The following is a 26,797-nucleotide window of genomic DNA, read 5'->3' as shown; positions in this document are numbered from 1 at the left end:
TATCCTCCTCCAGGTGAGTGGAAAACGGATTGTAAAACAGATTGCAAAACTGTGCGTGCCATGTCCCTATTACCTTAAATGCATGCTTTGAAAGGAGTCGCAAGTTAAATAAATACACTCCAACGCCAACCCAGAGGTGATATCTGGATGGTGGTGGTTTACACCATGCAGTATTCCCCAAGTTTTCTCCAGAGAACAGGCACGGCCTCTGTAACCCCTCTCCCCGCAAATAAACTGATTTTAAAGCACTCCATTAGCAAATCCAGTTTGAGAGGGTCTTCTTTACCGTAACTCCCCCCTCCCCCCAGGGATAAGCAACAACACAAAGCCAAGTCATTTCTTTGTCAATAATCGTTTCTCTCACAACACTGCTGAGAAAGGCCTAATTTCCTCTTTTTCAGCTCTGCAGTGGTGAGGTTGGAAAACCCAGAGCAGGGTAAGTACCAGGGGGTGTAAGACACTGCCTGACGTCTGTCGCTAAAACACCTCACATGAACTTGAACGCAGGGAGGGAGAATGTGCCTTTGGCCCCCATAGGCCACTGCACAGAGTTGGAGGGAGTTTTGTGCAACCTAGAGATGCCAGCAGAACCACACATCCGCTGCATATATATCCTGTCTAATAAGAAACAACTCTGAAGACATTCCCAAATTTATATTAAAAAGCGTGTTTTCTTTTTTACCAACCTCCAACCATTGTACAAAATTAAATCTTAAAATATGACACAGAGATTCTGTCCCTCTCCCTTATGCAAATGTTTCTGTATTAGTCACCCGGCCCGCACTTGGTGTGTCTCTTCCTCACTCAGATTGAGGAGGGTTGTGCAAGGGGCTGAGAGTTGAATTTTCAAGAGTGTAGGCGACAGAATATCATCAGGGAGGTGCCCAAGACTTGGCTGGACCTTCCCTACTTCTAACCCAACCCGAAGCCTGTGCTTCTGTTTCCTGGTGTGTGCCCCTCCTTTCTCTCCCGCAGCCCAGCCTCCCTCCTCTTTTTCTGCTGCTTTCCAGCTCTTCCCTGGAGACTTTGGTAAACAATGCTGACTGCCCCTGCTATAAACCCTGCTCTTTACTCTGGGAAACATGATGCAGAAACATTAGACATCCATGAGAATAAAGGGAATGGGGAGGGCCTTTTCCCTTCAAAGCAAATCACTTTGAACTGGTAAACAACACACTGAATGATACCAGAATACTCTGTTTCCCACCCCCCCTTCCCCCAGACTGGGAATTTGCACAGATGATGTCACCAGTCTCCTAATCTTTCAGTCGGAGAACACTTGGAGACCCCAAAGGAGCAAGTGCGGGTGCTGGGAGGGACAGCACCGGAGGTAGCAGGTGTCCAAGTTAATTAAATATTTCTTGATTCATTCATCTCATTACATAACCATCCCCCATGTCAACATCCGATTCGGAAGTGTCACTTTCATCAGAAGGAGAATCTTCAGGCCACGGATACTCCGCAGAGGGGCCGGGGAAGGGCAGCTGTGTCCCTTCTCCACTGGCCACCAGAAGAAGGTTTGATTCTGTCTCGTCGGGGTCCTCTAGCACAACTGTCTCTTCTGGACCAGATGGTAACATTGGAGTGACTTCTGAGTCGTCGTTGTCCTCAAGGGCCCTCACGCACACAGAGTTCAAATCCACATTGAAGACAATTCTGTCCCCAGACCCCTCCGTGGGGCTGCTGTCCTCCTCGGAAAAGGGGTCCTGCAGCAGGTTCCCTCTCCCCTGGTAGCCCCTACTTGTGCATTCCGACTGCCAGGGGCTGGGCCCTGGTGCCATCAGGGCCTCAGCATCAGCCTCGGGCTCCAGCAGGTCACGCTCCTCAGTAGCCGGGTCACTGCAGTCCTCCAAGGTGGCCGAGGACACAGAGGCGGGCCACAGCCTGCCCGTTAGTCCGTGCGTGGTGTAACCACCTGCGCTTATTCGGGGGGCTGCTTCATCCTCGCTGTCACTTTCATCATCATAATTATAATTCCACACTTTCTTCTTTCTGTTGATGTGAATAAGCTCCACGGTAGCCACTTTTTCCAACGGAGGCAGCTCGGGAAATACCCAGACTGACAATTTATTAAAATTCTTTAAAAAAAAAACAACAGAGGGGATCAATTCTGAGTGTTTGTTCTTTACTTTTTGACATCATAAAACTTAATGAGGTTAACTACACAGTGATGGGGAAGGTGGTAATGAGGACGATGACAAAAGCAACGACAACAATGGCTAATGGTTACATAGTGTTTACTATTTGCAGGGCACTGCTTTTAGTAATCTACACACGTTATCATTCATTTTACCCTCACAACCGCTCTATGAAGTAGGCTTACTATTCTTATCCCCACTTTACAGATGAGAAAATGAGGCAGAGAGGTTAAGAAACTTGCCCAAGTTTCACAAGTTTCAGGAATACTAAGTGATGGAGGCTGGGTTTCAAACTAGGAGGTTGCCTGCAGCAGAGACTGGCCCACTTCCTACTGCCATTTCCTCGCTGCTTCTTGCTTATCAGGGGAATCTATCCATTTAGTCTGGATAGATTTCAGCCCTGGATTGCTGACATTCTTAAGGGTATCAAGGAACTGTGAGTAAGGAGAGATTCTAGGGAGCTGATTCCACTGGGGTCAAAGCCCTCTGCACTGGAGGACCTTAAAGAGGCAGGTGACCCCTAAAGGGTCAGAGATGAGAAGAGCAGGGAGACTGCAGCTTGCTCTGAACCAGCACCTCCAGGACACAGAAGGTGAGGTGGGCTAAGGAGACTGGCTACAGTGGGGTCATGCTGAGGAGGGTGGTCACGAGATTCCTTTCACAGACCTGGAATCATCAATGACATCCTCCTCCTCTCTATTCTCTTGCTCAGGCTGCCCAATTTGACAAGCCTACTCTTCCCTGACTCTCTCCAGACCTAGCCTTGGGATGAATTGTTCCATTGGGTTGCTCATCATTTTTCTTATTGATTTATGGGGGTTCTATATATAATCTATAATCTAGATGCCAATTATTTGTCGATTATCTATGCTATATGTAATTTCCCCCAGTCTCTGGTTTAACATTCTACTCTCTTTATGATAACATTTGATGGAAAGAAGTTCTCAATTTTAATGTAAGAAGATGTATCACTTTTCTTTCTTCATGGTTTCTGCTGAATCTTCCTTGCCCCAAAGTGAAAATCTCCTTTGCTGCCTTCTAAAACTTTTAACAGTTTTGCCTTTCACATTACAGTCTTTAATAAGCCTGAAATTGATGTTTGTGTATGGTGTGAGGTAGGGATCCAATTTCATTTCCCCCCATATAGGTAACATTTACTGACCTGTCAATCCTTTCCCCATTGCAATTCCTACTTGTCATTAGTCATGTTTCCACATAGGTGGGTCTGTCTCTGGGATCTCCATTTGACTAGATCTTTGATAATGCTTTTCAATAAGGTTAGATAATTTTCTCCACAATGGGCTTATGACATCTTCTGTTAGATATCTTCCTTGTTTTTAAAATATTTTTATTACCATTGTAATGGTATTATAAAAACGGTATGTTTTCATTTAAATCGCATTATTCCATTTAACTGTGTGATTCCAAGTTCAAAACCAGGTAAAACTAATCTATGCTGTTAGTAATCAGGAAAGTGGTTATCCTGGAAATGGGCAGTGACTAATAGGTAGGAGAGACTACTGGGGAAGCTGGTCATGTTTTCTTTCTTGATCTGGGTGTGAGTTATGTGGGTACATTGAGTTTGTGAAAATTCACAGAGTTTTTTGCTATGGTTTGTGTACTTAATTTCTTGGATGTTGAAAAGCAACTTATATAAAAATATATTTGTTTTCTAAGTGATTGTTGCTAATGTATAAAAATGCAAGCATTTTTATATTGATTATTTTGTGTGTAACACATTGCTAAACTTATTAGTCCTAATACTACGTCTCTAGATTCTGAATTTCTTACTTAGCCAGTCATATCATCTATAAATTATCATTGTCTCTTCCCCCATTTTTCAGACTTTAAGCTCCATAAGGGCACATTTTTTGTTTGCTTTATTCACATCTAAATCCCCAGCACCTATAACATGTAGACACACAGTAAATACACAACACGTATTTGTTAAATGCAAAAGAGGAGAAGGAGGGGGAGGGGAGGGGGATGGAAGAGAGAGAAAAGACCATGTTTAAAATTTTTAATATCTGTTCTTGATTAAACATACATACACAAACATACTAGACCTAGGGTGTTCTGTTTTACTATTCCTAGAGTTTTTACTTAAACACAGAGTAACAATTTTTAATGGAGAAATACCAGGCGGACACAAGATAACAATACCTCCTGTCATTACTTGGGGTTAACACAATAACAGGCATAAATATAATTGGCATATAATTTGGGTGCATTTTAAGGATGGGAAGAGCCCCAGGGAGACCTGGGAGGAGGGTTAGTAATGAGTTTAGGTAATTCAGGCAGATTACCTAGGAGGTGATGGGTGTGGTGCTAGGGGCCTTTAAATCTCAAGGCTGCATGAGAAATATGAATGGGAGTGGGATTTACCTAAGACCTCAAGGCCAAAGCAGTACTTGGCCAACGGAAGAGTTGGAGTAAAGGCTGAGAGTAAACTTGCAACTGAACACTAACATAAAAGATTCAAAATATACATTGTTAAAGATACAAAGATAAAAGTTACACTGATAGATAAAAACCAACCATTCTTGCAATACAGGGATCACAGTATGGATGAAATCCAACACAGAGCAATTTCCTTCTCATAAGCTACAACCAAATGCCACCTAGGTTCAAATACTAATTGTAAGTAAAACCTCCCAAAGCACCCCTCCCCCCAAACAATCCCTCCCCCAACCCAACCTGAATAAGAACAAGAGAAAGAAGCGTACATCATCCATAACAAAGAATGAAATAATGCCATTTGCAAAAACTTGAATGGACCTAGAGTTTATCATATTAGGTGAAGAAAGAGAGAAAGACAAATATCATATGCTATCACTTATTTGTGGAATCTAAAAAAAATGATTCAAATGCACTTATTTACAAAACAGAAATAGATTCATAGACATAGAAAACAAACTTATGTTTACCAAAAGGGAAAAGGGACAGGGGTGGGAAGAGATAAATTAGGAATTTGGGATTAACATAAACATACTACTATGTATAATGTAGGTAAACAACCAGGACCTACTGTATAGCACAGGGAACTATAGTCAATATCTTGTAATAACCTATAATGGAAAAGAATTTGAAAAAGAATATATACATATTCTTCCTGTACACTTGAATCACTTTCTGTATACTTGAAACTAACACAACGTTGTAAATAAACTATACTTCAATTAAAAAAATTTTAAAGAAACAAAAGAATTAGAAAATAAAAAGCCTACACTTTTATCACCTGTGGAGGGATATTTATCTGTGGCTGTTAAAAAAATTAGAAGAAGAGGGCTTCCTTGGTGGCGCAGTGGTTGAGAGTCCGCCTGCTGACGCAGGGGACACGGGTTCGTGCCCCAGTCCGGGAAGATCCCACATGCTGCGGAGTGGCTGGGCCCGTGAGCCATGGCCACTGAGCCTGTGCTCCGCAACGGGAGAGGCTGCAACAGTGAGAGGCCCGCGTACCGCAAAAAAAAAAAAAAAAAAAAGAAGAAGAAGAAGGTGAATGAGTTCAAACGTAGAAAAATAAGATATTTCTGATAATTTTCTAATGTAGAAGGAAAGTGACACGATAGGGAAAATGAAAAATGATGGGCAAAGCGCTTGAGTCAAAGCACATGAGGAGGCTTTAGAAATATGTAAGATCAATACCCAGACTTGGCTGAGTGCTAAAGGCTCTGAGCAGGAAGAATATGCCTCGGGAAGCAGAGAGAAAATACGAAGACAGAATGGCTGGTTTCACTAACAATGAACACAAATGAGAGCAACTCTGGGGGACAGTTATACTGCGATAAATGAACAAAAGTAGAAAAAATGATTAATGCCAGCAGAGCTTTGGAGAAAGGTGTCCATCTCTATGTTGACACTAGCATTATAAATTAATCCTTTATATTTTTATATAAGATAAATTCACTTTGTGTATCTATTCCATGGAAGTAATCCAAACTAAAAAGACAACCTGTATAAAAATGTTCATTGCATTGTTCATAATGGCCAAAGACAGACATTGAAAGGAAAAGAAATCAATCCAAATGCCCTACAGTTGAGAAATGATTAAGGGAAAAGGGAGACATTAATAACAATGGAAAACTATGTTGATTATTGAAAATCATATGTGGACAAAGTATAAAAAGAAAGCAGAAAATTCAAACTAGAGGTTTATAGGGATGGAAAGGAATCCAGAGTGATAAAACACCTTGATGTTTTGAGACAACGGGGTTTTCTTCTGTGTAAATATTTAAGCGTATAATGAAAATTCTTAAGTTAAAATGAAAAATAAAGACAGGAATTAAAAAAAAATACCTACCAAAACTTTGGGGAAATTATTTCTTACGCATATGTAACCGATCCGTTTCAGCATCATTACAGTGCTTATGACGACAGCAGCCACTAAAAACAGAGTAATTATTCCTCCTATTGTGGCAGATTCTGATGACTCTGTTGATGAAAATTAAATGGCTTTATTTCAAAATAAATCCAATGAACAATTGCAGTTGGGAATAAATGTACATTGATCTGGCGGTGGAGGGGCTTATCAAGGGGGCAAAAGTTGGAAAAACTATTGTTAAATACCAAAGAATGGAAAGTAATCCAAGTATACATTTTTAAAAATTGATAAAAATTCAGTTTCTAAAAGTAAAATTTCTTCCAGTAGATAATTATGCTCTATAACTGCACTGTCCAATATGGCAGCCACTAGCCACATGTGACCATTCAAGTGTAAATTATCAAAATTAAAAAAAAAAAGCTTTCTGAGTCATACTAGTCAGGTCTCCAATGCTCAACAGGCACAGTTAGAAGGCACGGCAGGCGGGGAGGAGTGGAAAAGGGGAGTTTTTCTGAAGAGAACAACTGCGTCGCCCTGAAGCTGGACTTTGGCCACGCCAGGAGCCTAGAACTTGCTTTGTCCTGTTAGGAGTTCTCCTTTAGTTTCCTGTCAACATTACTTTTGGAAAATCTCAATTTTCTGAATGAAAATACCTTTCTTCCATAAGTCCAACTGGACTGAGAAGAAATCAATAGTTACATAACTAAGGCTCTCTTAAATTTCCAGAAAGACTTTTCTTAATATTAATCCTAGAGCCACAGCTTCAGGCAAAACAAATACAGGAGAGGAAAAAGTAAAGATGGCTCAGATATTTTTAAAGTCTTTCAAAAGGTTAAAGAATGAACAGAAAGAAACTCGGGGAAGGTCTGCTCCCTCAGATGGCAGAAGATTCACAAACCCCTTTCATTCCCATCAAGAATGAATGGGTCATCTTCAAAAAATCTACAAACAGTACATGCTGGAGAGGGTGTGGAGAAAAGGGAACCCTCATTTACTGTTGATGGGAATGTAAATTGGTAAGACCATTATGGAGAACACTATGGTGGTTCCTTACAAAACTAAAAACAGAGTTACCATATGATCCAGCAATCCCACTCCTGGGCATTTATCCAGAGAAAACCATGATTAGAAAAGACACATGCACCCAATGTCCGTTGCAGCACTATGTACAATAGCCAGGACATGGAAGTAACCTAAATGTCCATCAACAGACAAATGGATAAAGAAGATGTGGTACATATATACAATGGGATATTACTCAACCAAAAAAAAAGAACAAAATAATGCCATTTGCAGCAACATGGATGGATCTAGAGCTTGTCATACTGAGTGAAGTAAGTCAGGGAGAGGAAGACAAATACCATATGCCTTTATGTAGAATCTAAAAAAAATGGTACAAATGAACTTATTTACGAAACAGAGTCACAGATGTAAGAAAGAAACTCATGGTTACTGGAGGGAAAGGGGGGGAATAAACTGGGAGATTGGGATTGACATATACACACTACTGTATATAAAACAGATAACTAGTGAGGACCTACTGTATAGCACAGTGAACTCTACTCAATACTCTGTAATGACCTATATTGGAAAAGAATCTAAAAAAGGGTGGATATGTGGATATGTATAACTGATTCACCTTGCTGTACACCCGAAACTAACACAACATTGTAAATCAACTATATTCCAAAAAAAAAGAAGAATGAATGAAGGCATGTCATATCAATGGCAGTTCTACAATCAGATCTAGCCATAAAGGCACACCTTTATAATACAAAATTCTTACACGTATAGAGCTTACATTGCTGAAGAGGATTCTGTGAACCAAAGTGATTTCTTTGGAGAAGCAATGATGTCATGGAATTCTGACCCATGGGTCCACCCCTCCTCCTGCCTCCACCCTCTACCTGAAATTGCCCCCCTCTCTGCACCCTTTCTGCTTAATTTTTCTCCGTAGTACTTACCATCACTTGACACACACTATATTTTATTTTTTAATCTTGTTTCTCTGTCTCCCAATATAAGATCTATAAGCTCAGGAATTTTTGTCTGTTTTGTTCACTGCTGTATCCCCAGTATCTAGAAAAGAACCTGGCACGTAGTAGACCCCTGATAAATATTTGCCAAATGGGGAATTCCTGGTGGTCCAGTGGTTGGAACTCCGCGCTTGTAATGCAGGGGGCACGGGTTCTATCTCTGGTCGGGGAACAGAGATCCCGCAAGCTGTGCATGCATGTGGCACGGCCAAAAAAATTTTTTTTTGTCAAATGGATAAGCACAGCTTTCCCTCAGGACCTTACTGAAAAAACCCAACCGATTAGTTTAATGTTTGACAAAGGGGAGACATTCCTCCAGCTCTCTGGACTAAATTCCCCCATATCAATACTGCCTTGAGAGACCAGTGTTCACCACTGAGTCCCAGTAAGTTAACTCTGATCCCAGGTCATCCTTCAAGAATTCCCCACCTGGTCCCTGAGTTTGGCTAGTTGAGGGTGGCTCACACGGCCAGTTTGGATAGTGAGAGGGGCCACGTTATATGAACCTACTTGGTTCCTGAAGTTTCAGACAAGAATTGGGACATGAAATATTTGGATAGTGAGGCATACCTGTACGTTAACTGTCTCACGTAATGATAAAAATAATGGAGGTTGACAATATGCAAGATGATGTGTTCACACCAAGGAAACATGAAGTGTTGGGACAGCATGCTGCTGCATGACCATTTCTTAGTGGGTGCAACAGAGAAAAGTCAGGGGAGAAACTGAACCATCACAGAACAAGGATATCAACTTCCAGAGAAGCAGTGCCTTTAGTCAGGCTTGGATTCACCTAAGTGCAGACTGAGTTTCAGCAAACCACTGTCTGTCATGCCATATTACTGGGTTTTTTTATTGCTGTGATATTGTGATTTATAATAAGAAGTACATATTTAGTCTTTGTCCCCAGTTCTGAAACCCTTAGAATTTCCTAAGTGATTACAGCAAAGAAAGTGAAAGGAGCATTTTTTGTTATTCATAACAAGCCCCTCTCAACCTCACTTGGTTTACATTAAGGAGATGATTTTTGGAAAGCCCCAGAGGATGGGCACTGGTTGCCAGGGGAACCGACCCTGTGATTTAGAGAGTTGGAACTTTCAGCCCCACCCCTTGACCTCTAGGGAGGGGAGAAGTGGGAGGTTGAAGTAATTGCCAATGGCCAAGGATTTAATCTGTCATGTCTACATAAGCCTCCTTCAAAACCCTAAATGATGGGGTTTGGAGAACTTCCAAACCTTGCCCTATGCATCTCTTCCTTCTGGCTCTTCCTGAGTTGCAACCTTTTATAATAAACAGGAATCTAGTAAGTAAACTGTTTTCCTGACTTCTGTGAGCCATTCTAGCAAATTATCAAAGCCAAGAAGAGGATTGTGGGAATCTCCGATTTATAGCTTGTTGGTCAGAGTCCAAGTGACAACGTGAACATGCGACTGGCGTTTAAGTGGGGGAGGGGCAGTCTTGTGGGACTGAGCCCTTAACTTGTGGGATCTGACGCTTTCTCCAAGCAGGTGGTGTTAGAATTGAGTTAAATTGTATGACGATGAGCTGATGTGGAAGAAGTGTTTGGTGTGGGAAAAAGCCCCCCACAGATTTGTAGTACAGAAGTATTCTGTTGAGCAGAGGAGAAATAATTTCTTCATTCAATTGGTTTCACAGTTCTGTTTGTTTATAAGATCATGGTATAGTAATAATAATAATAATAATAATAATAATAATAATAATACCTGGCCTTTGTCCCTGGTTCTTGGCACAGAATTTCAAAAACCCCTGGAATTTCCTCAGTGATAGAGTGCCTTTTAGGGACCATATCTGAGTTTATGTTAATGAGCTGAACTTCTGGAAATTCTGGTCCCCCCCCCCCCCGACCTCTAGGGAGGGGAGAGGGGCTGGAGATTGAGTTAATCACAAATGGCCGATGATTTAATTAACCATGCCTACATAATGAACCCAATAAAAACTCTGGACAGTGAGGCTTGGGGAAATTCTGGTTGGTGAACATATCAAAGTATAGGGAGGGTGGTGTATCCCGTCTCTGCAAGAACAGAAGCTCCTGCCCTTGCAGCCTTCCAGACTATGTACCTCTTCATCTGGCTGCTCATTTGTATTTTCTATAATAAAATGGTAAGAGTAAGCATAGTGTTTTCCTGAGTTCTATGAGTCATTCTAGCGAACTATTAAATCTGGGAAACTCTGAATCTGTCGCCAGGTTGGACAGAAGTGTGGGTAGCCTGGGGACCTAGGACTTGTATGGCAAGTTGTAGGACTTGTAGGACTTGCTGGCATCTGTAGCGAAGGCAGCCTTGTGGGACTGAGCCCCTTAACCTGTGGGGCATGCGCTAACTCCCTGTAGTATCAGAAATGAATCGAATCTCTGGACACTCGGCTGATGTTGAGAATTGGTATTAGAACACAGATATGTTCATTTGTTTGGGGTTTACATTTTTGTAGGCATGAAGAATCTATATGCAGTTTTAGGTGTGCCCATAGGTAACTGACATTATATAAATTATTGAAGCTAAAGTCATGAAATAAAATTGGCCTGTGTATCATTCCTTTAAAATTAGCCTGTGTAACACTTGATTCTGAGGAATACTAGAGAACAAAATCACACGGCCTGGAGTTACAGCAAACACCAGGCACCCTGATGTGTCAGGCACTGGTTAGTGAAGCTCACTTCAGACACAAGCCATAGCACTTACAGTCACTTCCTTATAAATCTCGTCTTATTTTATGTTTACTCTGGTAGATCAGAGCATTAAAGAAATGCTCACTGGGCTTGGGAAATTCAGAAAGGCTTCTTTGCGGGGGAGATTTTCCCTTTTGGCAAAACTGTTGGAGACCTAGTGACTTCCCGAGAGAATAATCAGCAGTGGATGTTCCTAAGGCTGAAGGACTGTTCTCCCTGCAAATTCCTCCATTCGAAGGAAGGTTCGGGGAGCATGCTGTCTACTGTTCCGATGCTTTGGTCACAGAAGGGCTTTCAGCATTCAGCAGTGACTATCTCATTCACACTGGCAAGTTTCTCTTTCATCTATGAGCTACAGCCAACCTTCCTGAGAGCCAGGCCACATATATGAACCTGACCACATCCATCATTCTACCCTTTGATACCTCTGCAGGCAGTTGCTTCGGCAACCCAGCCTCCTCCAGCACTTGGCTTGAATAATGGCCGGGCTAAGGGCGCACAGAACTGAACTTGATCCTGACTCCCTGAAATAAAAGCATTTCCACTTCAGGAGGATTTCTGACGTTAAAAAGGAAGATACCTGATTGTCCCCATGGTATGGTAACATAAAAGTGACTTTACCACATGGTAGAGACTGACTGACAGAAAACATCTCGGTGATGTGCCTTGGTTGGAAGAAATGCCTGTGCTGCTCCACGACTTTCAGATTCTTTTCTTGAAACAGGTTTTCCCTCAGAGTAAAAGCAAAACATGAATTTTCAAAAACTGTCGTACCTGATTCCCATCCAGGTTGGAAGAGGGTACATTTTAAGGGAGATCTATTTATTTTTCTCGGATGTCTAGGCTCGAAATAAACAGATACACAGTAGTTTGTTTTTGGAATTAACTTGTCGATGATATAAATGAAATTTTCAGTGACGTTTCCATTTATTTGGGGTTTATGCTATAAAAATAAACAAAAACATCAGTAAGACTTTAAGTGAGAATTTCATTTAGACGCAAGCCTTAAGAGAGTCTTTAGAGATTTGTCTTCAAATCTTAAACAGGGATAGAAATATCATAGGCTTGGCAAGAAAAAGTATTGTATCAGTTACTTGGGGCAAGCAATTTATCACAAAACTACATGTACGTGTATACACACACATACATGCACACGCACACACACAGGCACACATACATTTTTAAACCATGAAATCTAGTCTAGCAACTTCCTTTTACAAATGAGGAGGAAAAAGTCCCAATGAGGAATAAAGGTCTCCATGATGTCATGTTTGCAGTAAGATAATCTTGCAAAAATAAGAAAATAAGATTATCCTATTTCATTAATGATACGTGTCTATAATTCAGAAACTGCTTTTATACATATTAACTCATTTGATTATCAAAAGAGTCTGCAGGGCTTCCCTGGTGGCGCAGTGGTTGAGAGTCCGCCTGCCGATGCAGGACGCGGGTTTGTGTCCCAGTCTGGGAGGATCCCGCGTGCCGCGGAGCGCCTGGGCCCGTGAGCCATGGCCGCTGAGCCTGCGCGTCTGGGGCCTGTGCTCCGCAACGGGAGAGGCCACAGCGGTGAGAGGCCCGCGTACCGCAAAAAAAAAAAAAAAAAAAGAGTCTGCAAAGCAGGCATTATTCCCATTCTCCAGGTGAGGAAACTGCAGCTCAGAGTGGTTAAGTAACCTCCTCAAGGCCACACAGCTTATCTGTGGCAGAACTGAGGCTGATGTCTAGTTTCCCTGTCTTCTCCTTAAAAACACTTTGCCTCTTCTTCCCCAGCTACTTCTGTTCCATTTTGGAATTAAAGAGATGATCTGAAGGTTCTTTCCTGAAGAATAACTTTTGTATAATGTTTTATAGTTTTCAAAGTACATCCTTACCAGTAGTTTTATAAATGAGGATTTCCACCAGCTCAAATACAGCCTTCTATAATAATATTTTTCTGCAAGTTTATATTTTAAAGGAGGAGGAATTATTTTTGAACACCCCGCCCCCGTAGCAAACTAAAAGCTCATGCCTGGAAGACAAGCAATGAGGAAGAAAAAGGACAGAAACCACAAGTGTCATGGTGAGAGGGCTGTCCTCGAAGGGAAACTGCAAACCGACAGTGGAGAGTCAGAACCTCTGGGTTGCATACCTGGCATAGTCGTTGCGGCCATCGTGTGATTTTAAGTCGGCAACGTTTGCTGCCTGTTTCACCGGAAGCTCCCTCCCACTGTGACGCGTAGGCGTAGTCCCTGCTCCTCTCGTGCTCATGAGATTCCGTCCACTCTCATCTCCTCCCCCAGACATTGCTCCCTGCCATGCACGCCCCGGAACATGCCTTCTTCACACGAACATGCTGTCATTTCTTCCATCTTAAAGAGTCCCTCCCTCGACCTCACTTTTTCCTCCAGCTACCACAGCATCTCTCTCCTTCCCTTTATAGAGAAACTACGGAGACCTCTTTCCTAAAGTCAGACCACACGGAAGCCTAGACCCTTCAGTTTTAATTGTTCAAATCATTACAGATTTTTTTTTTGGCAATGTATTCATTGCCAACTCAGTACTGTTTTGACCACTTACCTTCTTAACGGTCCCCCCTGATTGTTCTTCAATTAATGCTAAGTAAAACTGTAATTCTTCCTCATTTAGTATCTTGGGAGCGACAGACTGAAATTTCACATTGACACTGATGTGGTCTGTAAAACCAACAATCTCAAACTCTGGTGGGTCCAAAGGCAGTGCTTAGAAAACAAAACAAACCCCAAGGTCAGTCAATAAACAGCATAACCGTAATGATACCACTGTCATGATACAACCATACCTCTTTACAACTGTCTTTTAATTCCCCGTGGCCCTCGTTGAGGTGTGGGTTATATATTCTTTTTATTGGTGAAAAACTGAGAACAATAAAAGTGAAGTAATTTGTTTACTATTACCACAAGAAATGGAACACAGATTTGGGGATGAAAGTCAGTATTTCCCCAATGTTCAGGTTGTATTCTAAACACAAGAGTGAAAATGACTTCTTCTCATATAATAATAACACATAAACATTGCAGAAATATCAGAAAATACAGATAGGATTGTCTCTGAATGTGGTTAATCCTCTTTTGTCCATGCTGTACGTGTGTAAATATATCTACACATATAAAAACTGAACGAGTGTACACACACACACACACATCTAAACTAAAATTAAGTCATTCTTACACTGTTTTGCATGGTATATGTTTTCACTTAATTTATTTCATAAACATATTAATGTATGTTTATCTACATCATTACCTGGCAAACTAGGGCCCGTGGGTTAGATTCTGCACAGCCTGCAGGTTTGGAATGGTTGTTATTTTTGAAAGGGTTGTGAACAAATGAAGGATATGTGACAGAGACCATACATGGCCCACAAAGCCCAAAGTGTTTCTTCTCTGGCCCTTTATAGAAAGTCACTGACCCTGCTTCTTCATCATAATTTTTCACAGCTATTTCTATTCCACTAAGCGGCTGTCCCATGATTTAACTAATTCACTCTTTTGAACATTTAGATTGGCTCTAAGTTTTCTGAATAGAATCTATACATCAATGAGTATAGATTATAGCTCTAATTCTTAGAGCTCAATCTTTGCATTTGGCTGTAATCATTTCTTTAGGACAAATTATTAGAGGAATTCTGGATTAGAGCAGGCACATGTTAAGCTTTTCAATACGTACTGCCAAATACCTTCAGAAAGGCTGTCAAAGCACGCTCCCTGCATTTCCTCTAAATCTGGGTATTTACATACTTTTAATATTTACCATTTTGAGTCTTGAAAAATGAGATCTCATTACTCTTTTAATATACATTCTTTAATGGTCTGAGTACCATGTTCTATAAGTTGGGCTATTTCTTTTCTCTGTGGACACATACACAAACAGGCAAGTCCACAATTCCAGAGAATCTCATAAGTATCTAAGTTTGCCACAGCAGGATTCAGTTGTCATCTGAATACGTGCTTTGCTAAGCACATATATGAGAGTATACACCTACACAGCCTTTAACAGGACCCTGAAGTCGAATCTTTCTCTTGGAAACAGGCTGCAGATCAGGACACTGAAGAAGTGATGGAGTCTGGCTGAGAGCCACTGCCAGCTGCTCTGTAGCTGTTAACACAAGTGCCAATGGGAGCTGACTCCAGTTGTAGGGAAAGAAAGAGAGGGCAGACCCGCTCTTGGGATCCAGTCTTCTCTGAGTCTGGGCCCCGCGTGTGCACACACCTGGGCGTTCACACGTGCAAGAGCTACTGGGCTCTGATCTGGGGCAGGGGCTGAAGTATTAGGAAAACATTGGCCCAAGGAGTTGTGACAGCTCTTACAGGCCATCCGAACTCCATTCCCCGCTTCCTGTCGGGCTGTGAAACAACGCAAAACGTAGCAGCTTCTATACACCAGAAATGAACACAACATTGTAAATCAACTCTACTTCAATAAAAAATAAATTCAAAAGAAAAACTGCAGCTACTACTGCCTGAATGCCTGCCTCGTACAGGCATGGATGCAAAGGACAGGTTAGCATTCCACTTTTTGGAGAAGAAAACGGAGGCTCAGAGAAGAAAAGTCACCACTCCACGGTTACAGAGTTGGAAGTAGCAGGGCCAGGAGGTGAACCTTAGCCCTGCATCTAAAACACCTCTGTAGAACTTCCAACTTCATGGCAAAGCACATAACGATGATCTTGGTGATGATGATGAAGATAATAAACAAGATTGACTCACTGTCCATTGCCAGGAAGAAAGAGCCCATACAACTGACCAGCTCTGCGTTCCCTCTGAATCCAACCACTTTGGGGATGTACATCTCTGTCATGTTTACCCACACATCTGTTAGGTCACAGAATGATCTTGTGATATTTGTACAGTCCCCAACGATCTTCATATCTTCTTGTTTACTTTGAAAGGCAAAGAAATGGTAAAAGAAAACTTTAGCATTTATGGGACAAGAAACCATTAACTGCAAGCCCCACTTCCACATTCTCGTCTAGCTCTGCTCAAATGTCCCTGTGTTGTCATCTGCCCTCACAACCTTATTCCAAATGGCACACCTTACCCTGTGCCCTCCACCCCTCTCTCTTGATCCCTCTTTCCTGTCTCTACATTTCTTCATACCATTTGCCACCGCCTGCCCCATTATATCTTTGTTTACTGATATCTCTGCCTACTTTCAGAATGTCTGCTCCAAGAGAGCAGGGATTTTGGTTCATGGTTTGACCCCTGGCATGTAGTAGGTGCTCAGTAAATATTTGCTGTATGAAAGAACGAGCAAATGTTGGGCGTTCATGGCAGAGGCCCCAGATCTCCCGGCCCCTACAGACAATCATGAATGCCCCTCGCTGAGAACCCCTCTCTCTCTGGCTGAGGACCACATGGTCCAGTCCTAAGTCAGCCTGTGCTATATGGGGACAACACAGACATCTGCTCTCTTAAGCTTCAGAAAGGTAGGTGGGTGATACATGTGACTGCCTAACGCAGGGAGAAACTTAATGACTTTAGCAGGTACCAAAGAGAAACCCACAAGAGGCCCTCCAGTGGGTCAGTCAGCAGCAGCAAAGAGCTATAAGCCAAATAAACAGCCAACAAAAGGACACCCCGAAGGGCTACTGGATCAAAGTAATGGCTTAGGAGGGTGATTGTTAGACGTGGGAAGAAGAGAGCCAAAGAGGGCTCCATCCATTAGGTCATGAGTCCCTCAGCAACCCCTAAGTAGGAAGATTAGCACAGAGAGGCTGCACTCTGCGTGGGTTAGTGACCAAGCCAGACTTTGGACCTGGGCCTGTCTTAGTCTGGACCACGCAGCTTTCTGACGTGCCACATGCCTCCCTGAGTAAAGGAAAGTAAACACAACCCATCAATATGGTCACCAGATCTTTGGACTTCTGTCCTCAGAAAATGCGGCACTTTTCAACACCCAGACTTACTGAGTTAGAGAAATAATTGTGACAAACAGACACAATAATTATTTTGCTTCTGAGGCTTTGACATGTAGAAATCAGCTTTGGTTCTAAATGCAAGCTTTGTCAAAAATAACTTTGCGTTGTTCAAGTATTCAGTGTAATTAAAAATGGATGGGTCTTTTGTCTTTAGACTTTTAAAGCTCTGATTAAAAAACCGAAATTGAGAAGGGGCAAAAGAGGGGGAGAGAGAGAAAAGCTCTATCACAAGTAAGATCACCTCTTCCCCACTCCCCACATTATAGAAAGATAATATATTTAGCAAGAGAAAAATGAAATGTCAAACCAACCTCATGATGGTGTACCATAATGTATAGTGGGTTGGTACAAGTGAATGGTTTTTTAATTCCCATGATAAGACTGACTGCAAATTTCGTAATGTCATCTTTAAAGTGCAAGATTCATGTGAAAAATCTAAAGGGAACAAGAGGAGAAAAAAAAAAAGAAACAGATTGAAATTTGGAGCCCAGCGTTGTACCTCGGCCACTGTTCAAACTGTCCCTTGGGATCTGGAGCCCGACGCTTCTAGCAGAGAAGCCCTCCCAAGAGCCCTGGGATCTTGGAAACACAGAAGGAACTGGTTTGGCTGGACACGATCATCTATTAATACGATTAATAGATAAGCAACACGTTGTCAGGGTGGACAAGCTTAGGAAACAGGAACTCAGCACTTGTAAACAGAGCTTAGGAAACAGGAACTCAGCACTTGTGAACAGAATTTGGGCTCACCCAATTATCACTGACTCTCAGCGGCTGTTTGGATCAAAACAACCTATGTCATCCTGGGCCACCCCATCCTCTCAAGTCAACCCTCAACCCCTGCTCCAGTCCCCCTAAGTAGCTTGGCCCGTGGCAAGCTCTCCCTCCTCTGAATTCCCCATCACAGAGAGGAGAGGGAGAATGTGTGTCCAGATTGAATCTTCCATTTCATCCCCAAGCCTATGCTGAAGTATTGATAGGTGCTACGAACACACCCATTTTACAGACTGTGAAATTGAGAAGTCGAGTTATGTAATGTTAGGCAGCTGGGAAGTGGAAGCAGCAAAGGAGACTTCACAGCTACACTTGTCAAACCCTGCCTTATACGGTTAAAGTTTCCTGTGGTTAGGACCTGGGCCTTGGCTTTGTGGTTTCTAAATCTTCATCCCCCAGGACTCATCACAAGGCTGGATACATATTTAATGCATAGTGATGTTCTGTGGACAGGTTTATATGTAGGTAAGAAATTTAGTTTAAAAAAATGTGTTTTCCCTTATCTGGTACCAGGTAACAGGTGGAAGAATGCAAATTAATGGGAAATTATTTCTGGATGATTTTTTGTTTGGTACAGTCTGTGTCTCCTCATTCTTCTATTAGTGAGAATATTAAGAGGGGAATATTCTTTTAAGGGGTTTAAAGATTAACTCTAGTGTTAATTTCTTATAATAGTTTTATGAGACAAGTGTGAAAACCAGTATTGGCTAAATTCTCCTTTAACAGGGAAAGTTTTTTTTTCTTTTGTGGTACGCGGGCCTCTCACTGCCGTGGCCTCTCCCGCTGCGGAGCACAGGCTCCGGACGCGCAGGCTCAGCGGCCATGGCTCACGGGCCCAGCCGCTCCGCGGCATGCGGGATCTTCCCGGACCGGGGCACGAACCCGTGTCCCCTGCATCGGCAGGCAGACCCTCAACCACTGCACCACCAGGGAAGCCCAGGGGGAAAGTATTTGAGGAAAAAGATTCAAACAAAATGGCAACAGATCTGGGATCAGGAATCATATTTCCCACACTTTTGACTTCTAAATGGTGACTCCAACACTCTGACCCTTACACAAAATTTTGTCAAGCCAAGAAAAATCTCTTACCAGGCAAAACATACGAAATACCAAACATGAGGCTGATGTGCACTGGGAAGAAGAAAAACATGTTAGACAAGCAACAACACTTTCACCAGATTCAATTTACGATTGCTACTCTGAGTCTGGGATTCTTCCTCACAGATGTATTTATATTGGATTGAGACTTTTCTTGCGCTAAAGAAAAAAAGCTCAAGTAAACGGTTCTTTTTTTGCGGTACGCGGGCCTCTCACTGTTGTGGCCTCTCCCGTTGCGGAGCACAGGCTCCGGACGCGCAGGCTCAGCGGCCATGGCTCACGGGCCCAGCCGCTCCGCGGCACGTGGGATCTTCCCGGACCGGGGCACGAACCCGTGTCCCCTACATCGGCAGGCGGACTCTCAACCACTGCGCCCCCAGGGAAGCCCAAGTAAACGGTTCTTAGAGAGCTGACTTTGGTATCAGCAGCTCGTTGTCTAAGGATGTTTCGTCCTGACCGGATCCAAAATAAGATGTTTGGGAGCTGATCCCAGTCATGAGGGTTGGCTGGTTGAGGGACTGTCCTGAGAAGCAGTCGTCTGTCTGGAACAATTCTCAGAATATGAATAAGCATGTTGCTAATTAAAGGATTTCCAAGGTAAAGATATTTACCAGGGTTGGTGGAAGAAGAAAGGTCTTGGTGATGGGAAGTGGGGATTCTCATGTGTTTCCTGGATGTCACCACAACTTGGCGAGTCGGGGGGGGGGGGGCGGGTTAGGGGCATTTTTAGTAGGTGGGGGAACAAGGCTGTCATATACTCTCCAATGCATGGCACTTGTCTGGGGAGAAGTGACCAACTCATGGCTACCTTACTGATAAACTATGGAACAGATGACACAGTGATACTGAAATAGAATCAAAAGAGTGGTAAAGAAAAGGCACACATGAATAGGGCTATGGAAAAAGAAATCAATAATAAATGAAGTGTGGAAACCAAAGTTCAGGGATGACTTTTTGGTTTTGTGTTGAGGAGGGAGATAAGGCATCTGGTCTCTTTCCAAAGTAGGAATAGAGTGATAAACTCCACCCTGGATTAGAATGAGGGTATTAAGGGAAATTACTCTTCAAATGACAGTGAGGCTAACCCCGTTCATTATTGAGCCTTAAGTTAATTATTATTTGTTTGTTTTCCTAAAACAACAGTAGGGCAGAAACCCATTGTGAATCAAACCATTAACGTTTGTTTCCTATCTACGTTCCAATTGGCTCTTTTTTTTTTTAACATCTTTATTGGGGTATAATTGCTTTACAATGGTGTGTTAGTTTCTGCTTTATAACAAAGTGAATCAGTTATACATATACATATGTTCCCATATCTCTTCCCTCTTGCGTCTCCCTCCCTCCCACCCTCCCTATCCCACCCCTCCAGGCGGTCACAAAGCACCGAGCTGATATCCCTGTGCTATGCGGCTGCGGCTGCGCAGCTGATACTGGATCCTCAAGGCAGGGAAATCAATTGGCTACTCCCTAACAGGGTCCCTGGCAATGGAGCTATGAGAAAAGTAACACTTACCCATGGGATACAAATTAAGTGGTCCAACCGCTGAGACATTCTGGCTCAAAACCATCTTTGTTATTTTATATGTCCTTTCTTTACTTTCACATCTGAAAAGCAATCAATATTAGGTGATCAAAATTCTGAAGTGTCTCATTAAACTGCAAAGATAACGGGCAAAGACAAGACAATGAAAGATCAGCAGGAGATTCCTGATTCCAGGCCCTTCTGGGAGCTGGACCGTTTACCCCATTACAGGAGCAGCTTTACCTCAGCTTCTGGGACCAATTCCCTACCTAGGCAGGTAGAAATTTTAAATTTAACTTTTGAACAGATAACATAGTCATTTGGTTCCAAAATTTTAAACATACAAAAAAGTAAATAGTGAAAAGTCTTGCTTCCTTCAGAAAAATATTTTTATTTGTTTTTTTGGTGAGTTCTTCAGAATATCTTCATGCATAAGCAAAAACAAACATGTACTCTTATCCCCCCGAGCCCTTTTTTTTTTACACAGAGATAGCATATACATTCCCTGTCCAATTCCTGCTTTTTCTACTTAAAAATATATTGGGGAGATCTTTCTACATCAGCACCGAAGAGAATTTCCTTGTGTTTTTAAATAGTTGCATAGTCTCCTCTATGGACATACCATGATTTATATAATCAGTCCCCACGACGAACATCTGAGTGGCTGCCAACTGTTTCTGCAATGGATAATCTTGGAAATGCCTTATTCTGCACATGTCAAGTCTAAGTGTGAGAAAGATTCCAGAAGTAGGATTGCTAGGCCAGAGGGTGTATCAGTCAGGGTCCCAGCAGGAAACAGCACATTTAAGTTAGGATAATTTGAGGAAGATTTTAATCAAGGGACTATTTACAAATGTGTGAGCCAGATGCAGGCCAACCATAAGGAGGAGTGTAGTATCTGAAACTAACAACAGCAGGGGTTCTTATCATCCTGGGCTTGAGGCGCAGGGGGAAGATATCAACACTGGAATTTGGAAGGAGAGAATCCTGTGTGAGGAGCTAGGATGTAAGCCGACCCTAGGTGACTGTGCAGCGAGGGGGCTGAGGGATAAACGCTCCTCACTGTCTTCTCTTACCTGGGGCTCCCCATTGGCTGAACCCAATCAGAAGTCACAGGACAAGGCTGCGGGCAGCTGTACCCATACAAGACAGGATCCCAGGGCACAGAAAAGGGTGGGCAAGGTGGAGGCTGGGTTTGCAGGGGCAGACAGAAGAGACCTGGCACAAAGGGGCCGTCTGTAATTTTTCCTGCTTGTTTTTGGCCGCACGGCGTGTGGCTTGTGGGATCTTAGTTCCCCGACCAGGAATCGAACCCGTGCCCTCTGCAATGAAAGCGCAGAGTCCTAACCACTGGACCACCAGGGAAGTCCCTGCATTTGTAATTTTGATCGAAACAGTCACACTCTCGCCACTTGTGGCTGTAACAATGTACACAACTGCCTGTGACGTGTGAGAATTTCTGCTTCCCCACAAAGGAAGTGCTTGTGGGGACGGGTAGTGATTATGATCGTGATAACCATCAAGCTCTTGGATTTCTAAAAATTAAATTCATAAATGCAGAGTTGTCTTCGGACTAATATTCATTTTGTATTTCTTATTCTGGGTAAGATTGAGCATGTTTTCATATACGGAAGAGCTATTTCCTTTCTTGTTATCTGTCTGTATCTTTGCCCATTTTTCTATTGAGCTGTTGCTTTTGTTTCTTATTGGTTCGAAGGAGCTTTTAAAGTATGAGGGAAACTGGCCCTTTGTGATATGAATCATGTCTTTTTTAATTTTTCTCTGCCGTTGTCACTTTTCTCTGTCACTTGTCCTTTGATTTGCCTGTGCTATCTGTGTTTTTTTAATTATTTTTTTTATTTTTTATTTTTATCTGTGTTTTTTAAACCATGCAGAAACTTCTGGGTTCTATGCTTTCAGATTTAAAGGTAGTTTCTTTCTTAGCGCCTGCATTTTGAGTTACAGCTAGAAAGTCTTCCTCCCTCCAAGGTGAGAAAGGAATTCTTCAAACATTTTAAGGAACCCCCAATCGGTCTCATTCCTTCTCTCCCTCGGAGCTTTTGTCTCCCTCCATCCAAACAACTGGGTATTCTTCAGTCCCCCAAAACACGGAGGCAGCATCAAGCCCCGAGTCAAAATGAAAATGGGAGCATGCCTTGAAGTAGGAAACTCAAGAAGCAAACCAGACTCAGGAAGGTAGCAAGGAGGAAGAGAGGGTCCCCCCAGGCACACAGCCAGCTCAAGAAGCACTCTCTCATGCACAGGATACTCAGGGCCAGTGCCACTCCCCACAGGTGCACACATGCACTTGCACCTGAAGGATGCTGGGAACCCTCTCCTGTTGCCACCCAGCACACCAGCCTGGGATGGGCTTGGGAAAATCAAACCCTGAGTCTCCCCTTTCCAAGGATCTGCTATCCCAATCCACGGCGTGCTGGTGACGCTGAAGTGTCTTTAAACCTCTGCTCCTTGCCACGCTATGTACCTGAATCAAGGCTGACCTAGAAACTTCACCCGCGATGGACCAGCTAGCCACGCCCTGGGTGAGGCAGGCCGGGGGCAGCTTCCAGTCTGCCTGGCCTACCCTCCCTGTACACATGCCAGGTGGGCATCAGTGCAACATGGGAGTCTCCCACTGGATGCAACCCAGCTGCTGCCCCCATGAAGAGTGTCAACAGTCAAGGGGTGTAGAGAGAGAGGCCAGGCAGGGTCCCCATCCTGCAGAGAAGGGGCGAGTAAGACCCAAGTGTGAACTGAGACTCCAAGCCTGCCGTGTGTTCCATTGTCCCACCAGATTTCACTAACAAAAGACAAGTTCAAAGATAAAATGATTAAGAATTTCAAGACAACCACAGGAGAGCAATCAACCAAGTGTGGGACTCTTCTACATGCAGGGTCCCTGGGGACTGAAGCCGGCCCCGGCTACAGTGATGAGAGTAACGAGAGCTTCAGGAAGCCTGATCTGGTTGGAGTCCAGGAGAGTTTTAAGGAGCTTCATGAACAAATCCAGGCAGGATGCCAAGATGGGAAATTAGATTTTCCAAGCAAGCAAGAATCTAGTACCAGAAGCCTAACTGGAAGTGGAGTATGAGTCACCAGGAACAAAGAGAGGGAAGAGGCGTCCCCTGGCCCAGCGCAGGAGAGCGGGACTTCTAATTGTGTAGTAGTGTGTGTTTCTCAGCTGCTGAAGACAGGGAAGGTTTTGCAGATGCAGAACAAAGGCAAAGATGTGATACCATCAGAACAAAACAGAGGAACCAGAGGCCACAAGACAGATGACCAGATAACAAGGGAGTCACACGCAAAGTGGCATTCTACAACCCTGGTGCGCCCATCACCTAGGGAACGTCCACAACCGTGCAGGCCCTCTGCTGAGGAGTAATGATGGGAGATGACATCACATCTCACAAAGATATCTCTGTGGATGTTCTGAATGGATACAATATTATGGGATAAGTTGAGGTGCCTGGATAGCTCATGGGTGGTAGGTGGCAATTTTGACTTGGAATCTTTTGGATTTCTCTAGAAAACCCTGGGTGAGACCTGATAGCGTGATAGTCAGGAGGACTTTTTAATGTGTTTCTAGCTTGAATTCAAGTCTGCTGTTTTGTGTGCTATGAAATGCCAGTTGTAATTCGGTGATTCTTCACTTGGATTAAATGCTCACGTTCGCACTTAGATCTGGCTTTTGCACAATATAAAGGAGAATGGTAAGATTCATGCTAGTAATTACATTTATGTTTTTTTACTTAGAATGATCTTCAATAGAAAAAAAAAAAGGGCAAGTTGAGAGACACCATTGAAGAAAAGAAAAAGCTTTATATTTTAGTACCTTTGGTGGTACTTTTTCCTACTTTTTAATCCAATGGGGCCCTGCATTTTAATTTTGCTCTGGGCCTTGCAAATTCTGCCACCAGCCCAGCCTGTAGTTCACTGCTGCCTGACAAGAAACCAAAGGCTTAGGTTGAATTCAAGGCTGCCACCAGCCTTTCCAGTGTTCCCACTACTGTCCCACACAAGTGCGGAGCTCTGGGCAACACATCACATCCTGCTCTGACACTCCCATCACCACCCACCCTGCCCCCTCCCCAACTCCCCACCCAGCAATCCTTGCCATTGCTACCCAAACAAAAAACTATCCATTTTTAAGGCCCAGCTCAAAGAGATGCAACCTGGGCAAAGTGATTCTTCTCTGAATTTCAACTCCTCCTAAACAGACAGACAGACAATCCTCACGGAACTTGCTGCCCCCTATTCTCCTGGTAGAGAGCAGAATGCTGTCTTTTCTCCTACCCAGCACAGCCTGACACCTTGCGCATCTTTGCTAATCAACGAATGAATGGATTCAGAAAGACTCTACAAATAAAACTACATACTTTTTCTCCTGGATATTAAAAAAATATATACAAAAAAAAGCACAAAGAAGAAAGTAACAATCATCTTTATTTTTACCACCAAGCACCAACCATTGTTTACATCTTGGCATATTTGTTTCTAGTTTATGTCTTGTTTTGGTAAAAATACTTCTACACGCTCATTAAAAAAATTAAAAATAATGTATAAAAGTAAAATCCCAGCATCCTGATATTTCCGTCATTAACATTAGGTGAACAGAATCCCAGAGATCTTTCTGTGCATAGACACACACAACACACACACTCACACAGATGTTTCTGTCTAAATTTAATTTTACTTGGAAAAAAAACTGAAGCAAAGGCTGAAGAAATTGTTGACATTTAAATGATTTCCATAAGAAAGAATAGCTCCCTAAAATATCCCTCTAAAGTTAAAGAAAATTACAAGACATCAGGAAGTTGGAATATGATCTGTTCACAGCATTCTAACTGTTCGACCCTGTTTACCGATCCATGCTTTCAAACAAGAGAACTAGGACTTCCTTGGTGGTGCAGTGGTTGGGAATCAAGTCATTTCCTGCGACAAACTGGTCAAACCTTATCACAGATGCGCATATTACTAGGAAACATTTTCTTTAGAGCAAATTTTGCTATGGCCTCGCTTCCACCCCTTTCGTCTCCAAGCCAGAACGGTAGGGTGGAGGATACTTTGAAACCTGTCCAAGATGCGGGACAAGCGACGGAAGGCCTGTTGGTCTCAGCTGCCGGGGTCAGTTAGTGTGACACGTGGGGGAGGGGGGGACTCCAGCCCTCTCGCTGGCTGCACCTGCCTCTGCACCTCCCACCTCGTTCTGCTCAGTTTCTAAGACTTTTTGCCAAACAAAAGCAAGGAAATCAAACAAACATTAAAAGAGAGAGACAGACAGACAGACGGGACATCTAGAGTTTCTCAAAGCCATCGCTAGCCACACAAGTGGGTTGATGGATCCAATTAACTGGGTTTAACTGGTTTCTTTGGTCAGGGTTGAAACGCGAGCGTCGACTCGCACCCGGTTCCTCATTCCTTCCCGACCCTGGAGGGGGACCCACTCCTGTCCCCGCGACGCTGTCCCATCGCCCCGTCCTCCCTCCAGCTTCCAAGCGATGGGTCTGAAAGGACATAGGACACTCCAGCTCCGGTGGCCCCTCCGTGACCCTCTTTCGCCCGGGAACAAGGGATGGCTAAAGTCAGTTTGCTCTCTTGGAGGGCGGGCGGAAAACCCCGGACCGGAGACCCGAGCCGGTAACCCAGTTTTGCAAGGCGCTGTGGATCGAGAGGCGTTTTACTTTTGAACTTGACAGTGGCTCTCATCTCGCAGCGGCCCGCACCCTCGGTGTGGCAGGTGGTGGAGCCGCAGGGCTGGGCGCGTGAAGACGGCTCCCAGGAGGGGCGATGAGCGCGGGACGGCCGGCCAGGGCCGAGGGCAGCGCGGCCGCGGGGGCCCGTCAGTGGACCCACTCCAACGACCCGCCGGGTCGCGGGGGGCGTGGGCAGGGGGCGGCCCCCGGGAGAAGGGCGGAGGCAAACCCCCCCCCACCCCGGCCCGGAGCGTCCGCGGGAGCCCGTGGAGTCCGGGTCGCGGGAGAGACAGGAATCTGGAGAGGGATTCCGGGAAGCGGCTGCGGGGAGGCGGCGTTCGCCCGGTCCCCGCCCCCTGTCCCCGCCACCCCAGTAGCCCCACGTTACCTCGGCTGTTTGGCCTCGCCGTTGACCTCGGGGTGCCAGCCTCGGGCGCACCCTCCGCAGCCGGGTTCCGCCGCCACCCCTCCGCACCCCTGGTCGGCGCTCGCGACCAGGATGCGCGCGGCTGGCGGCCCCTTCGGCAGTGACGGCTGTCGTAGGGCAAAGGCGAGAGAAGTGGCGGAGTGGTGGCCCTCAACCTCCGCTCCGAG

At 43.9% G+C, this 26,797-nt stretch overlaps 1 protein-coding gene across 2 annotated transcripts; it reads right to left on the bottom strand.

The window, feature by feature from the left end:
• Positions 1-639: 639 nt before the first annotated feature.
• Positions 640-26,797, bottom strand: IFNAR2 (interferon alpha and beta receptor subunit 2). Of its 2 annotated transcripts, none has more exons than XM_060150848.1 (9): positions 26,592-26,797; positions 20,502-20,593; positions 18,980-19,021; positions 17,428-17,551; positions 15,906-16,078; positions 13,738-13,898; positions 11,956-12,124; positions 6,439-6,569; positions 640-2,078 (listed from the first exon to the last, which is right to left on the bottom strand). In XM_060150848.1, the coding sequence occupies exons 2-9, from the start codon at positions 20,554-20,556 to the stop codon at positions 1,371-1,373; spliced, it is 1,563 nt and encodes a 520-aa protein (XP_060006831.1). In that variant the 5' UTR covers positions 20,557-20,593; positions 26,592-26,797; the 3' UTR covers positions 640-1,370. The 2 variants fall into 2 exon arrangements, with proteins under 2 accessions (XP_060006831.1, XP_060006832.1); XM_060150849.1 differs by lacking the exon at positions 640-2,078 and adding an exon at positions 4,002-4,043 and having other exon boundaries at positions 26,592-26,722.

The sequence above is a fragment of the Lagenorhynchus albirostris genome, chromosome 5 (genome assembly GCF_949774975.1).
Source record: "Lagenorhynchus albirostris chromosome 5, mLagAlb1.1, whole genome shotgun sequence".
Taxonomy (NCBI): domain Eukaryota; kingdom Metazoa; phylum Chordata; class Mammalia; order Artiodactyla; family Delphinidae; genus Lagenorhynchus; species Lagenorhynchus albirostris.
The sequence above is the reverse complement of the archived record's forward strand: the minus strand, read 5'-3'. Positions and strand labels throughout refer to the sequence as shown.